Raw genomic sequence first — 17043 nt, 5'->3', positions numbered from 1 at the left:
GGTGTAGTTTATATACGTTGACATATCCAAAACATTTTATAATTCGAAACGGAGGTCATGAATTTCCAGTCCTTCGACCCATGGCGGAGTTCATGTTCCCTTGAAAAGATTTCGTAGACATTCCTTAACCCGAACACACTTGGTAGTTGGTCCCAGATGACACTAGGAACGGTTTTCTAGCTGACGTGTCGTGGTTTTTGAACCCAGACGTGCACGTGGCGGTCCAAGTTGGCATTCACCTCTGCCTTCTTCTTTTTTCCTTCCTTCCCGTACTGGGCAGTTCATCAAACACCAGGTCGGCACAAGAGGTAGCTCGTCTCCGGTAGGTCGCCGTCGGCTGCCACTCGCTTGTCGCTCCGCACAGCCCGCCGTTGTGATGTGTTCTTGCCGTTTCCGAGGACGGCTTAACACGTATGCCAGGAAGTCGCCGTCGAGGCTGCTCGCGCCCACGGTGGTGATCCACGGCGCGAGCGTCCGAATTCGCTTCATCGCGGCAGAACGCTTCTACGGCGCCGGCGGCCATCGTCACGCCGGCAGCGGCGAGCTACCTCGGGTGCTCACCAAGTGCTCGGTGGAATGCCTGGCACGAGGAGGAAGAAGAATGTGCCCGTCGAAATGAAGCTCTGCGTAACATGTTCAAACGCCTAAACTGGAACCGAAATATATGCTAATGTTTCTTCCTACTGACTACTCTACTCTAGTCTACTCTAGCGGTGAAACAGAGCAAGTTCGTGGCTTGGGCGTCGATGATGGATCGACCAATCTGCTCAACTCTCACTCAGCATCAGCAACGCCTCCGCGGCCTCCAGCGCCCTCGCGTCCGGCCATCGTCCATCATCAGCCTCTTCCATGGAGTCCTCACGGGCGGCACCAACGGCGTGCTCCAGGGCGGGCACCGCGGCCGGCAATGCCATCGCCGCTCTGTTCCTGGCCGCGGCCAGGACCTCCGCGATGGCGGCGTCGGCCGCGCAGGACGTCCCGCAGCCTGCCGTCCACGACGGCGATCTCGTCCAGCGAGTCCACGCCCGGGGCGGGCACCGCCGCCGACCACGATTTCGACTCCATGCCGGCCCAGAACACGCCGCCCTCACGCTTCTTGCTTGCTCTGGTCGCGCCCAGCAGCCTCTCCCTGCGGCCAAGGTCCTCCTCCCCTCGCACCCTGCGGTCCACGACGGCGACCTCGTCCAGCGAATTGACGGCCCAGAACTCGCGCTCCTGATGGTTCTTGCGCTTCTTGCTGGCTCTTGCCGCGGGGGATCGCGCCCGGCGGATGGCAACGGAAGGCCGGAGCGCCGCGGCAGCGGAGCACGGAGGCGGGCGCTGGTCCGCGGCCAAGAACCTCTCCCCGCGGCCAAGATCCTCCTCCGCTCGCAGCCTGCGGTTGCCGACAATGATCTCGTCCAGCGAATTGGCTCCCATAGCGGCCCCTGCAGACGGCGACGTCGACCCGAAGCCGGCCAAGAACGCGCCTTCATGACGCTTCTTGCGCTTCTTGATGGCTCTGGACGCCGGAGATTGGGCTCGACAGACGGCAACGGGAGGCCGGAGCGCGGCGGCGGCGGCGGCGGCGAACTGCCACTGCAGGCTCTGGTTCACGGCAAACATCCTCTCCTGCCCCCCGGACTTCAGCTGCGGCCCCACGGCGTCGTGCTCGCCCGGGGCGGCCACCGGCACCACGGAGGAGCCGAAAGATCCGCCACCGGCGCTGCTCCAGGTCTCCGGCTCCTCCTGGTCCATGGCCACGGGGGCGGGTGGAGGCGCCTCCTCCTCCTCCTGCGAGGCTCGGTCCCGTACGGCGTGACGGCGAATCGGCGATCGGGAATGGTGGAGGACTCCGGCGGCGGCAGGGGATGGAAATACCTCTGAAAGGGAAGGAACATTTTATAGAGAGAGCTTGGTGTTGGATACCCCAAAACATTTTTTTTGTTCATTCAAAAATCAAATCCGGAAGAAACAGCTCTTAACAGGGAACTGGAAACAGAACGATGCTCGTCTAGACCTCCCATATTAATTTTTAGGAAAAAACATGAAGCTTTGCTATAACTACATTTTTCCTAAAACAAAAGCTGACTGTTTTTCGTTTTGGAAATGATTAATCCCGAATGCTCGGTATTTGCCCATGGCAAATCGAACGTTTTTATGGCAACTTTACTTGAGACGAGGATGGAAATTTTAGTTGTCATGCACGGCAATTTCCTAGCAAATAATATTAAAAAAATGAGGGAGAAATTGCCCTGCCTACCAGCTAAACTTGTCATGGTCGATAAATATAATTTGCCAATAAACACCTTCGATTTGCCATGGGCAAATCCCGAACGTTCGGGACTTATCGGCGTCCTGTAGTTTTGTGCATAGTCGATTTTCTTATCCGCTTGATTTGGAGCGCGAATCTCGAGGCGTGTTTTCTTGTGCCTTCTAGGGATGGGTTTTTACCGAGTTTACAACAACAAAAAATGGCCGGTTCGTTGGGTTGGGTTGGGGAAGGGGTGGTTCGGACCCTGAGCTTACACTAGAGCAATCGAATTCAAAATCCATTTAAAAAATTCAGGCAAATTTGTTTTCTCCAAAAAAAAAAATCAAAAATCTATTTTTCCGGTCATTACCGAAGATAAATCCGAATAGAGAAAAAGAAACGTTGGTGCTTACTGACCTAGGAGCATATGATTTCCCCCCGATGCAATGCACGGGCATATTTCCTAGTCATCTAAAAAGAAAGACAATTATCACGTGACACATGTATATAGAGCATAGACGAAAGATGGTGGTGGCAGGGGCGGCGCATGTGCACCTAGGGCATTGCCGAGTATAGACGAAATGGGTGAGGTGGTGGAGGAGGATGGCTCATGAGTTCGTTCACGGACGATCCTACTTGCGTGCGATGAGCTTGTTTTTTTTTTTGAGAATGCAATGAGCTCGTTTTTGACACAAACTAGATCACTGATGGCGCGCGTTGCTGCGCCCGTCTATTTTTTCAATGGAATGATAGGACCTTTATGTATACACAGTCATAAAACATGCTATCAAAAACATAGTGACAAAAGAACACTGAAGTTACATTTGTATAAACTGACTATATATTGGACAGCAATTGGGAAGAGCCAAGTAGTGCCATGGTAGGGGATGACTGGGTTTTTTTAACTCTTAACTTCAGTTTGCTTCAAGTTTGGTCTCACACCTGAGGTATTTGAATACGGAATTTGAGACGTCGCTAAATAATCCTTTTTTTGTAATTGTTCATAATCAAGGCAGCATCATAGATGATTTCCCCTAATATTGTCAGAAGCTGGATCATTGAAAGCACAAAGAATACACATGATATCAGTGGGTGATGTAAACATGCATTGCCATAACTTTGGATGATCTAGCCCTGGAGAACTGGCGGTCTATATATAGACAATAGTAATAGAGCATGAAATGATTTCGTGGTGATTTGGTAGTTATACAAGAACATAAATTATGCGTACATAGGAATAGGACACTGTTATAATGTAATACATGAGTATAAGTGCTGGCAATTCAGCTTTTCCCGTAGGAGAAGAGGCTAATATGCAGTCAAAAAAGCTGTAATTCAGCTACGTTAAATTTCTCGTTTGAGTTCACCAGTTCAACTTTTCATGGCCCAGGTGATGTTTCACAATCATTTGTGCCAAGCAGCATCGAGAGCCAATGCACCCTAAATATGGCTGCAATTGGAGAATGTCTTCCAAGATGGAACAACCAGCACAAACTGTAGCGATTATACTATGTATATCATATTAAATGACAAGAATTTTGTGCAACGTGCAAGATTTCCTTTTTCTCTCTACGAACATCGCCGCATATGGGGATTTATCTTCCAGATGCAACACTTCAATACATTATCTGTTTGCACTTGAAAAACATCATAATAAAAGAGTATTCTCTCTGTCAACTTGTATTGCGCTCCTTTATGACCCAACTATTAAACAGTGCATCTTGCGACTCCCAGGGACAATTATTTTGTAGATATTGGCTTGGCAGCCTCAAAGTTGGCATAAAGAGTCACATGCATGAATAAATATAATAACGAAACTATACGATGTATCACGTAAATCATAATAATTGATAGCCTATCACTACTTAAGAGAACATACCTGTTTTTAGCATGGGTATACAGTACACACTGAAAAGCTCAGGTAACTCTATATAGCACCACATCACAATATAAGAATGATTAAATAAAGAGCCAAAAGGAAAATGTCAACGTCCAAAGTAAATTCTAAACTGTAGAGTGAACAAAACGTACGAGTCGCAGAGTCAAAACATGTCAAAGCCTTGAAAAGCTGGGTTCTGTTGAACAAAGTGGTCGGAAAATTTATAGTACAGTATGCCAATTGATGGATGATGACAGAAGACAAATTCAGGCAAGATAACAATTTCAAATGACAATATCACATTCAGGTTTGTGATCTGTAAAACCCACCCCCACGCGTACAATTGAAGTCAGTGTGCTAACCTTTTCTACAAATAGAACAAGGTTTGTAGTGACATTTCTGTAAAAAAGAAATGCTCAGATTCGTCAAACAATTGCTCGAACTGCATCCTGTAAATGGCAAGCTTATTTGGTATGCATCTGCAACGAAAACAAAACCCGAGCAGGATGCAATCTGTAAGCATATCTAGGTAGCCTTCAATCACAAAGAACATTAACATGTGCAGTCTGCATATAAACTAAGATTAAATATCTTGTGGAAAAAAGAAATAAAAAAGGTAGAAATGATTTGCAGATTCCGTGCTGAAGGATCTAGGTAAAACTAAGGAGGCTCACTTCCTTCTGAAACAATGAATATGTATTTTCTCAGGAGCTGAGAAGAAAGAAATTAATGTGACATTGGACGGCTTAAAGAAGCAGATAACCATCCTCATTGTGCATGTCGGCTTCAAATATTAGTTTCTACACAGCAGTTTGGAAAGATGTTTGGTTTTGGTACTAATTTCAAAAGAGGAAGAGAGAAATAAAAAATGAGCAATGGAGACATAAAATAATAGAAATGCGCGCATAGACATTTATTAAACCTTGTTAGGCAACAGATTCTTGAATTTCTCTTGATGCGGTTTCCGCTCAAAGTGAAACACAAGATACTTGGGCGTCCATTCCTCTGACAGAATTGAAGCGTCTTCCATGTTTCAACCTTTCTCTGTTAAATTAAACCAAAAGATCTGTTCTTTTCTTTCTGCTCAATTTTGTAAAAGAGAAAGAACCAATTAAAAACTTATCAGCAACATACAGTGCACACTTCAAACATACTGACTCCATCATGTAAAAGAAGAGAGAAATTTGAGTTTATTTGGGATTCCTATGATAAGTAGAAAATATATATTGTGCTAGCTAGCTCCCCCGAGACCTCAACCTTTCTATATGGAGAAGAAACGCCACGTCGAGGTTGAGGTCGGTGTAGCGCGATGGCCTGCTAGACGAGGAGGAAGAGATTGAGCTCAGGGAAACGGGGACGGATCCCAAATCGGTGATGGCGGAGCCTACCCTAGTTCTTCCCGAGGCGAGAGGCGCACATTGGTGCCATGAGTGGCTACCAAGAACTGACGCTTCACCACTTTTATGCCGGCGGGCCATCTTCAGTCCCATCTCCCTGCCGCAGCAGCTGCTTGCATCCGCTCACCTCGCACCGCTCCGCATCAGTGGATCGAACATCGCTAACCCTGGCCGCCACGCGCACGAGTGGTTGCGGGAAGGAGCAACGACGACGGGAAGAGGCACATCTGCTCTTTTTCCCGACGGGCGCGGGCCGTGCTTGCCAGAGAAAGTCTCTCAGCCTCCACGCGAGGGACGATTACAGGCCTACCCTGGTAGGCCCAATTTAATCACAGAAGGCGAAAAAAGAAGCCACCAGAGCAGCGGCCCAAGAAGCGTTAGCGCTCGTTAGGATCGAACAAAGCCACTGGGGGTGGGATTAGAGACAATCGGACGGCACAAAACGCCCAGAAGTGACGATCCAATGACCACCAAGGCTAATGACCTGAGAAGGCAGGAAAAGTGCTCAGTTATAATGTATCTAAATCTAAATCTAAATTGATTTAGTCGCTTTCAGCCCTATCGTCAACATCAAGAATGGCGAACCGAGTCCGGGAGGAGAGCCGTCGCTTGTGGTCGTTGATTACGGCCGCGGCGCAGGGTTTGAGGTCGCGCGAGAGAGAAGTCTAGGAGGATCGAGCGAGGGATTCTCACTCTCTCCGGGCCCACATTGGCAGGACCCAATGAGATCCTGTTACAGCATTAGCAGCCTACTCTTAGTCGCCCCCACACGGGATTACAAGTTCATCTGATGGCCAACATTTGCTCAATTTTTTTTCTGACAACCAACAATATTTGGCTCAACTGCGGATGTCTGAGATGGCTTCTAAGATAGAGATGCAAATGTATGTATCCAAATAGATATTTCATGATCGCGTCAATGGCCAAACACGTTGATAAAGGATTGACCAACTACTTATTGATAGGTCTACGATCTATAACTTGTGAACAAGCAGGCCAATGAGTTCACCGGCGATGCCACATTTCTCCCTCATACGGCGATTCAGTTCGGCCATGGGGGGATCCATTTTGGCCTGCTTTAACACGTTATCACACACATCACCCGCGGCCTAAGCACCCAACACGAGCTTTGACGCGTTGTCATATTTTCAAACATCGAAGGTTGGTTTGGCGGTGCCGAGGTCATCTACATCGTCTGTATAGGATCCGAGGCAGTTGAACATCATGTCCACGTCTTTCCCTCGCTATGCCTGGTTCCGTCTCTGATCATCGTGTAGTAGAAGTTGGCGGCATCAGTGGCTATCTCCAGCGCGAGGCTGGCAAGGTCGTGCACCGTGGAGGCTTTTTTGGCTCTCCGTTCATCGAGTCTGAGCACGTCGGTGCACAACCTGGCATTCTTGGTCTTCTTGCATGTGCGAGAGATGAAGGCAGCATCGCCGTGGGCTCCGGTGAGCCCATTGGACACAAGGGCGAGCATGGCAAGAACCATAAATACGGATGTTGTTGCAGCGCCCGCTATTGCAGTTTGCACTTCGAACCTAGCTAGGCGTTGTTGCGCTGGTGCAGTATATGGCGACTCTTTCTTCTATATATAAGATGTTGCACAGTAGAAAATCCTTATGCTATTATCCATCTTAATCATTATGTATTTATCCTTGTTGCTACATGATATTAATAGTAAATCAAATGAATAATAGTACTCCCCCCATTCGAATTAATTGTTGAATAATACAAAGATCCAAATCTGATGTTGTGGGGTCCTACATTTATTTGTTGATTTGACAAATACTTCGTACATTTATCACTATTCTGCAACTAGTAGCACTCATGGGATCGTTCATTTATTTAGTTGATTTGCTAAACACTCTGTACATTTATCACGATGCTATACCTAGTTAGATCCATTATTTATTTATTTGATACTCTATTAGCAAATATGCCCGTCTGTTGCAATAGGAGAAAAAAAATCACCGCTCATACACACACTCGACGACTTTAACAAATTCATTGAAAACTTTCATAGAAGACATACAAGAAACACCATGATAAGTGGTGTTGTAAAGGTGGGATGATTTTTAAAGTGTACTGAAATTGTGTCCAATTTATTAGACAATAGAAATATCTACCTAGTTGCCGGTATCAATTCATGCCTTTGCTGGTGTTCCTCGATGATGCGCAACAAATAGTGCATTAGGCTAAAAGTAGCAAATACATTTTAGTACTCAACGATAGCATGTGCATAAGTGCATTATTTTTTTCTTGCAGATATATGTGTTTGCAGAAAAGTATTAATTGAGGTTACAACATAAACATATTTTTAGAAATGAGTAACATACAAAATAATATCATATTTAGAATGTACACATTTTTCTGAGCGATTTCCATTTATAATATGTTAAATTTGGAGTTACGACTTGAAAATATTAATCTTCTAAAAAGTATTTGAATCTGACAAAAAAAAGAAAGGTTAAAAGAATAGCTGGGCCAAAATTGCAAGACCGTGCAGCTTAGGAATCAAACCCTGGTCTCCCCGCAAGAAGAGTTCGGTCGGTTCTAGTGAGTGGGCTGCATGTGCGTCTGTGATGTTTGAGGGGATATCTTTATATGAATGATATGCAATGGTCGGCGACTATAGGGACAATTTTCATGACGTACTGCTAGAAGCAATATCTCCTTTATTATTAGCTATATAGATATAGATATAGATTACACGGTAGAAAAAGAATAAATATAGCACAATTAAGGCAACCTGTGTCCTGCGTGGCGTCTTATATATAAAGAAGAAAGCGTCGCCATATATACCGTACCAACACAACAGCAACGCCTAGCTAAGTGCAAAGCACAAACATCAATGGCGAGCACCGTAGCAACCGTAGCAATGGCTCTTGTCATGCTCGCCGCCGTGTCCTCTGACATCCTTCCCGTCGTTGACGCCCACACCGGCCTCATCTCCAGGACGTGCAAGAAGACCAAGACCCCCGCGATCTGCGTGGCCATGCTGAGAGCCGACCGAAGGACCGACGGCGCCATGAACCTGTACGGCCTCGCCAGCAACGCGCTGCTGATCGCAATCGACACTGTCTACAACAACACTAGGGCAATCGTCGACTTGTTCAAGGGCAAAGAGGGCACACCGGAGGGGGGAGCGCTGGATGTTTGCAACCAGGCCTATCTCGAAGCCGACAACGACCTTGAGCTCCAAGCGTGCGTTGCCCTCGACTTTTTGGACTATGCCGGCGCGTCGAAGGTCATCTTGCTCGCGAAGGACGCTGGTGATATGTGTGAGGACGCGTTCAAGGCGATCAACAAGAAGTCCCCCCTGACCGACATGGATCGCCAGATGACGGAGCGCTGTGGTGTCACGGCCGACCTCATGGATCTGCTTGCCTCCAAGCGATCGGAATAATTCTCGGCTTGTTTTTCTATGCATGTTGCTGTCAATAAATAATCGGTTGTGTCTGGACATGCTATGGTGATAATGCAGTTTAAGAGTTACATAATTTTTCATCCCCTGCTTCTCTACATCGAAACATCTCTTCCCTCAAGTTCCTTTTTCCTTTTTTTGCGAGAATATCTACTCCTGTCCTGGACTATGAGCAAGTGGCTAAGGTTAGCCTGCATGATAAGGCAGCCAAGCGCCCACAGGACAGACAACACAGTTAACCGCAGTAGTAGCTAGCAGCACACATCACAGCAACGATGGCTATCTCATTTCTGACCCCACGTCCCTCTCGGCGTCCACTCCCGGCCCGAAAAAAAAAACAGATTTCGGCCGAATTTCGGCCATCTCGGCCTGAGGCGAAATCTATCTTTGGCCGAAATAGATCAAACTTGGCAAATTTTGGTCAAATTCCGGCCGAAATTTTTGAAAATGGCCGAAATTCGGCCATCTCGGCCAGGGGCGAAAAAGTTCTCAAACCAAAAACCAAAACGCTGCTCCCGGGCACCACTCGACAGATAAATTTGGTGTATTTAGGGCATTCCTAACCGATCTCTTAAAAATAATGGAGTATCTGGTGGAGTAACTAAGTTTTGGCCGGACCTAGCCGATCCCCTATATATAACGGAGCAAATTTCCGTTTTTTTCTTCTAAACTTTGCAATTCTACTATAAATTGCAACTACACATTTGCACACTTGTGGAAACTAAACATGAATTTGAATGTTCAAGAAAATCACGAATGGTCGTTGGATCGTTGAGTGGCCTTTGTACTAACACTTCCACCCCGCAAGACAATTCTTCCATGTCCAGTGCATATAGTCAAGTGATTCAAGCATCCCCCGCCATCCTCTTGCTTCACCCTTAGTCATCAGTCTTTAGGTGTCTTCCCCAGTTGGTGCTCTTAAGTACTCCAGGTCAAAGACAACGATCACTGCTTTAGTGAACCTTCGAACAATCTCCAAAATTGTGTCTTCACCAATGCGGACATAGTCATCGATTGCATCGGCCGAATACCCATACACCAAGACTTGAACAACTGCAATGCACTTCATCAGAGGACTTGCGCTTATCTCTCCACATGCATTTCTCCGAAGTTTGAACCAGTCATCATATCTCTCAATGGCTTTTGCGATGGTTAGAAAGAGACTTGTGTGCATCCAAAAGCGCCGGCGGAAGTACTTCTCCGGATAGGTTGGCTTTGGGTCAAAGTAGTCTATCGTGATATTGGCATGACCCTCCACTCTATCACAGTTAATGTGTACGCGGCCAAACTGTGATCCTCTCCTCGTCCACGGAACATCGTCATTGAAAATTATACCTAAAACGGTTTCAAAGTCATCGTCGTCTTCTTCCTCTTTCGATGACGATGAGTCATCCAACGCCATTTCCCTCAACCCCTTCATCAACAATTCAAATGGCTAGGTTCAATCCAAACAGCCAGTTCACAAATAAATAATAAAAAAACTCACCTAAGCAATTCGAGGAAAACTTGCAGTGCGGTGGTGGTGCACCGGCCAGTCGGTGTCTTTTTGACCAAATAGGCCGGCGGCGACGAGAGGGAATGCCCTGCAGCGGTGGGCACTCAAGGTGAGATGCGGCGACCGACAGAAAAAGAAGAAGCAACGAAGCAATTCGAGGAATCAACAATGGAGACAACGGCGGCATTTTGAACTTGATTCCGGCGATGGCGATGGGGCCGAACGGGCTCGACATCGTACAGAAGGGCGGTGGGGGCAGGGGAGGCAATGAGGTAGCGGCTGTGGCGGCGGACGATCGGTGGGAGTCGCACCATCGAATTTGCAGAGGCGGGAGGCGACGCGAGGGAGAGGTACATCTTTTTTTTTACAGAAAGACTGTAAGGGAGGCCCCTACAGTATAATTGGTGCAACATACCCAAATTGCAGGTAGCCTTGAACTTGGGTGGGTGGGAAGGCATCAGCCCCTTTCCATCACTAGGCTACGCCTTAGTCTGCGAGAGGCACGACTTTTACTCAGCCGCCACACGGTGGAGTAAATTTAGGGCGAGAGTTGGGGCCGGAGTAAAAATTATACCCCCTTACGGCGAATAAGGGATCGACTAGGTACTGGTTAATTAGAGAAGTAAAACATATTTTTTTACTCCTCTAATCGGTTACAAGGGATCGATTAAAAATGCTCTAATCTGATTTGCTTGCGCAAAGGCTCACCGCTCAGCGAAGGTGGTAAGCGATCTCATACCAATACGTACAATTAATACTCGTATACACGCAAGTCGTCTTATGCTGATTTCCCCGAATGTGTTGAGCTTGACATATCACTCCCACGTGAAGGGATTAGCTTTTTTTTAATTACAATACTTCAATGAAAGGTAATTTATTCACAATTTTTTTGTAAATGATAGCCACATGTTTTTGTAAATGAACGACAAGGTTATGCTGCGCGCACACGTGGATACCGCAACTGGAAGCAAGCGAGATCGATGTCTTAAGATTTTGCACAAAGGACCCCGAAAGAAAAATAATTTAAATTCGACCTTTTGAGATCTCGTGGCTTGCCAAACTGCCTCCCACCATCGGACTCGGCCCCAACATGATGCAGCCGGCAAAGAAGGGAAACCACCACCACACCGAAATCTGGAAAAGGAAACTTCGCAGTCAATGCTACTTTTCGAGCCTGTGAACCGTCCCACATGTTTTATCTAACAAGGTTACAATGAACATAAATGCCAAACTGCCTCCCACCATCGGACTCGGCCGCCAACATGATGCAACCGGCGAAGAAGGGAAACCACCACCACACCCAAATCTGGAAGAGGAAACTTCGCAGTCAATGCTACTTTTCGAGCCTATGAACCGTCCCACATGTTTTATCTAACAAGGTTACAATGAACAGAAATGTGGACACCGCAAAAGGGCAGATAGAGAGATTTGCATCTTGAAGTTTTTCACAAAGGACCTCCGAATATGAAAAATTACAATTCGACCTTTGGAGGCCCATGTGACTTGCCAAACAATTGCCCACCATCGGACTCTGTTGTTGTTGTGACCCCACTGGAGAAGGAAGCAACCAATGAGGGGGATTTGCGTATGCTATTTTGGGTTTAACCTTGCATGTAAGCTACCACAGTGAAACAAAGTGTGTAGTATGTTGTTGCCGCTAGGGATAAAAAGATGGTTGCATAGTTGTCTTTTGAATGCAGGGTGAATAAAATACATCATCTACTTCATGTCATCATAGTTAATGCAAGACTTTGTTTTTACTTAATACTTTAAGATGAATGTTAAATAGCGGTCTTGGGTGAAGTATTAACTATAGATGCAGTTGGACAGTCTACAGATATTGGGACGTGATGCTCATATGTTAATTTTGCCATGGATAGTCATACTCATAAATACTGTAATTTAGTCGTTGTTCAGTTATAATTTGTTTACGACACCGTGCTTTATTTTGGAGGGAGACCACTAGTGAACCTATGGACCCCAGTCCACTTTCTTCCCATAAAACATTCAATCTCAATCAACACTTTTAGTTTCTAGTTTCGACATTCTGTTCAACATTCCATCAATTTCAAGCATTTTTCTGGTTTCATTGCATTTAATCCTTTTGTAACTAGTAATCTAGTCAGATTGACAGCCTCACTAGTCCCCTTGAGGGCACACGGGAGTTTTTTCTTTGTGTATGCATGTGCTAATCATTGGCGGTGGTCACTTGAGGGAAATTGTTGTTTGCTACAAAACTTCGCACTTAGAGGCCCAACACCTTTCTAGTTGAGAGGAAGCAGTTACACTCGTGAGGGAGCACATTAGTGGTTGCCGTCGAAATAGCCATGTCCTTTAGATTTTCCTCGTGATCGAGAACTTGTTGTCAGGCCTCGTCAACCCTTGAGCTCTTCCAGTCAGCCGGTTCTTGTCTCTGGCCAGTTTTACTGCTGACTAAAGGATGTTCTCCCAAGCATGATCACGGCGCGGGCCGCCAAACTCTTCGTCTAGCATTTTTGTAGATCGTGATCGCCGAACTTCCTTGGCGATCGAGGGAGATCGAGGAGAGGGATGGCATAGACACAGGGGGCCGTTGGCGCGGGAGAAGGGAAGACGGCCTGGTTCCCTTCCTTTGTCGCCCTCTGTCATTATCTCGGAACGGATAAGGAAATATCAATAGATGCAGAACCTTCTGTCTGCATATTTTGGTGGCCCTCAAGCAGTAAAAACAAGAAAAAAACAAGAAAAAAATTATGAAAACTAGGCTCTTTAGTATCTTTACATATATGTTTCGTGTTCGGCCGGGCATAAAATGGTTGGACTCAAGGGGTTCAGTTGGAGCCTTGCTGATGGCCTAACTAACGTGTAACTATGATTGAGGATTCAAAACCTACAAACCAAATGACCTGCGTAGGAAAAAAATCTTGTGGAACCAAACATAACCTTACAAAATACTACTCCCTCCAACCGAAATTAATTGACTCATACTTAGTACAACTTTAGTACAAAGTTGTACTAAGTGTGCCTCAATTAATATGGATCGAAGGGAGTAAGATTTTTTTAATCAAAGGAGCGTAAAGATCCAAATGTATTCAGACTATAAATTTGATCGACCATTCATTCAAACTAAAACCCACCATATGGATCCCGAAAACAACTACATTTATTCTTTGGATTAGCTACATTATTATAGTTATTATTGGTTTGGTATGAAATGAATCTTCCTTCTCAGAGTAATTATGGAACTCATTAGATGTATACAATGAGAGTACATTTATTTTTTGATTCGCTAAATATTTTGTACATCTATCACTATGCGAGTATGCGGCAACTAGTACTCATCAGATCCTTCATTTATTTATTTGATTTGCTATTATACTCATGTAGTAAAAGGAATAAATATGGCATAATTAAGGCATATTTTTCGAGGGTGGCGTCCACAGATGAGAAGAGTCACCTTGATGCACCGACACAACAACACCTTGCATGGTGCAAAGTGCAAAAACAATGGCGAGCACCACAACATCCACAATTGTGGAAGTTACCTCATCTTCTTCATATCCGCCAAATCGTTCTTCCCTCTGATTTACTTTGTGTGGGGGAATATATTTGGTCTCTGAACAATTATTCAAGTTTGGGTTTGTCCCCCTCACCTTTGAAACAATATATGCTTGACCCTTGGCTTTCAAAATCGGATAAATGCTGTCCCACAACCCTACCCGGAGTGGTTATTGTGGCTTAATATTGGTTGCATATATCTCTCAATATGCATTTATTTGCTGATTTGCTATTCCATTGCTGGTCATTTATAACTATATGATTTGCAAAAAATAATGGCAGTACATTCACTATTTATTTGTTGTAAGAGCACATTTTTTTTCAATTTATTGATGGCTATATTCATTTGATTTGCTGTTACATTTGATGCAACAAAAGAAATAGATAGACCATCATTAAGGCGCATCATATCATAAAGATTTTCCCTTGTGCATATCTTACATATATGAGAAAGAGTTGAGTGTACTGCACCAACAGAACAACGCCTAGCTAGTTGCAAACTAAAAACCCCAATGGTGAGCGCAGCAACATCCATAGCTATTGTTCTTATTGTGATCGCCGGCGTGTCCTCGGGCCTCCCTGCCACCTATGGTGACACCAACATGGCCGCCCGGATGTGCCTGAAGACCACGAACCCCATGCTGTGCATGGTCGTTCTGAAGGTCAACCCAAAGAGCGCCTATGCCTCCACGAAGCAGGACGTCGGCAGCGTCGCGCTGCAGATCGCGAGTGACACTGCTGAGTATAACCTTGGGGTCATCAACAACCTAAACAAGGGAAGCCTAGGCACGCCCGAGGGAGGCGCGCTGGCGCAATGCCTTTGGGCCTATCAAGACGCCGACAACAACCTCAAACACAACGCCCGAACCGGTTTCGACCGTGGGGACTACGTCGGTGCGATGGCTCTCGTGTCGGGCGCCCAGATCGTCGGGGATATATGCGAGAACGCGTTCAAGATGATCGGCAAGAACTCCCCCGTGTCAAAGATAGATCGCCAGATGACTGAGCGATGTGGCGTCGCGGCGGAAGTCATTGGCCTGCTTACCCACAAGTGATCGATCCTATATAAATCTTGGCTCATATGTGTGTGCTCCCTTCAATAATTAATTAGTTGTTCATGTAGCAACATGTTTTGTCGTTGATGAAATTGTGAATTATCGAGCTTAACAACACACAAAACACAAACTTGCCAAGTAGACAACTAGTGCCTGCAAGCGACCAAGCATGATGCGTGTATCAATGATGACATATGTTCGCTCATCTAGGGCACCGAACCAACAAGGTTTCCTTGACAACAACATGTTTAGATGAGCTATTTCATCTACAACAATTTCAATCTCGTCAATTGAGATCGTAAACTTTTTTTATGGCGGCACACATCAGGTGCTATATTTTAAGTTAGATCTGTTCCGCACAAATTAATTTCTTTGAGAACTGTTTCTGCCGGCTCGTGCAATTTTGTTTTATATCAGAAACGAAAGAATTTGTGTGGCCATTCGGTTCGCTTCCATGGCCATCCACCCACTAGTTGCAGTCACTCAAATCGCATCGCATTGGTTCTATCCAAGTAGTCCTTTTTTTTACATGTACTAGATTGTTTTCTGTGCGTTGCAACGAGATATAAATATTCTAGTACATTAGCCCGTGATTTACCTGCTCATATTAATGTGATTGTGTAAATAAATGTTTACATATCCTTTAATGATTTACCTACCTAAATAAAATTTAGTATTTTGTTTCGTAAGACAAAAAAGTAAGTCAATAAAAGGTGCGACAGTTAAGACAGTTAAAAAAACAGGGATAAAAGGGAAAATCAAACGGAGAGAGGGAGGGGAAAAGTAAGTAAGGTTGGACAAAGTGCTCTCCCCGGCAGAAAAAAAACACTACCATTTACTACCCGAGTTTCCGGTTAGTACATGCCTAGCCAATGTCAGTAAATTGTTCTTTTTCAAGGGTTAGGGTTAACCATGTAGAATATTTCAGTCACACACAAAAAAGGGGCAGGCATACTATTTCAAACCGAGCCGGAAGACTTGGTGTAGTCACAAGGATTAAGAAAAAAAAGCATGAGAAACCTTTGAGGAAAAACCGAGTAGTTGTTCCCCAACCATTCGTGGTATAAGGGTCAATTTTTGGATTCCTTTTCCCCCTCTAGAGGATTGCGTCAAAGGGGAACCCTTGAGCCCATACTTTGCTGTAGATGGCGGTTTAATATCCTTAACAAAGAAGTCCCAAGAGGGATGCTGACACCGATTAAGATTGCTAGAGGCAGTCCTGGCGTCTCAAACCTTCTATTCGCTGATGTTAGTCTCATGTTCTTCCAAGCTTCACTGGTGGAGGCAACAATGATAAAGGAATCATTGGAACGGTTTCAGAGTTGTGCTAGGTAGCTGCTATCTCCCTCTAAGTGATCCCACCTACTCCCTCCATTCCTAAATAGATGACTCAACTTTGTACTAACTTTAGTGCAAAGTTAGTACAAAGTTGGGTCATCTATTAACAAGTCCGACAACTTCCTTTGAAGTCTGGTGGCTGTATATGGCGCCGCTCAAGAGGAGTTTAAGTCTGCATTTCTAAAAGAACTTGTTAACACATGTCGAGACAATCCCCACCCCATGTTAATTGGGGGGGGGGGGATTTTAATAGGTGGCCTTTCCTCTTTAATGTTGTTATTGACAGCCTGGACATGAGGGAGATCACGATGTCTGGTCGTCAGTATACCTAAGCCAACAACCGATCAGTACCAATATTTGAAAAACTTGACCGAGTGCTAGTTACCACTGACTGGGAATATAAATATCCCCTAGCATCGGTTCGGACTCTAGAACGTATTGAGGCATTATCGGATCACGCTCCTTTGCTAACCGATTTTGGAGAACCAATCCCAAGTTCTAACCGTCACCAGTTTAAATTTGAACTGGGATGGCTCACTAGAGAGGGATTTCATGACCTTGTTAAGAAAGTGTGGGCGCGTCATCCTCGTGGTAACGCACCCATTCAACGATGGAACAATCGAATTCGCGCCTTGCGCCGATTCCTTCGTGGATGGGCCAAGCATACTGCTGGCATTTACAGAAA

The 17043-nt window shown here is 45.5% G+C and overlaps 2 protein-coding genes across 2 annotated transcripts; both read left to right on the top strand.

Annotated features, from left to right (window-relative positions):
• Positions 1-8325: 8325 nt before the first annotated feature.
• Positions 8326-9009, top strand: LOC123064300 (uncharacterized). Its single transcript, XM_044487805.1, has one exon. The coding sequence runs from the start codon at positions 8361-8363 to the stop codon at positions 8913-8915; it is 555 nt and encodes a 184-aa protein (XP_044343740.1). The 5' UTR covers positions 8326-8360; the 3' UTR covers positions 8916-9009.
• Positions 9010-14440: 5431 nt separating this feature from the next.
• On the top strand, positions 14441-15132 carry LOC123064299 (uncharacterized). The gene has a single exon (XM_044487804.1). The coding sequence runs from the start codon at positions 14478-14480 to the stop codon at positions 15018-15020; it is 543 nt and encodes a 180-aa protein (XP_044343739.1). The 5' UTR covers positions 14441-14477; the 3' UTR covers positions 15021-15132.
• The last annotated feature ends 1911 nt before the right edge of the window (positions 15133-17043 follow it).

This window comes from Triticum aestivum, chromosome 3B, assembly GCF_018294505.1.
Source record: "Triticum aestivum cultivar Chinese Spring chromosome 3B, IWGSC CS RefSeq v2.1, whole genome shotgun sequence".
Lineage (NCBI taxonomy): Eukaryota > Viridiplantae > Streptophyta > Magnoliopsida > Poales > Poaceae > Triticum > Triticum aestivum.
This window is presented reverse-complemented; position numbering and strand designations above follow the sequence as displayed.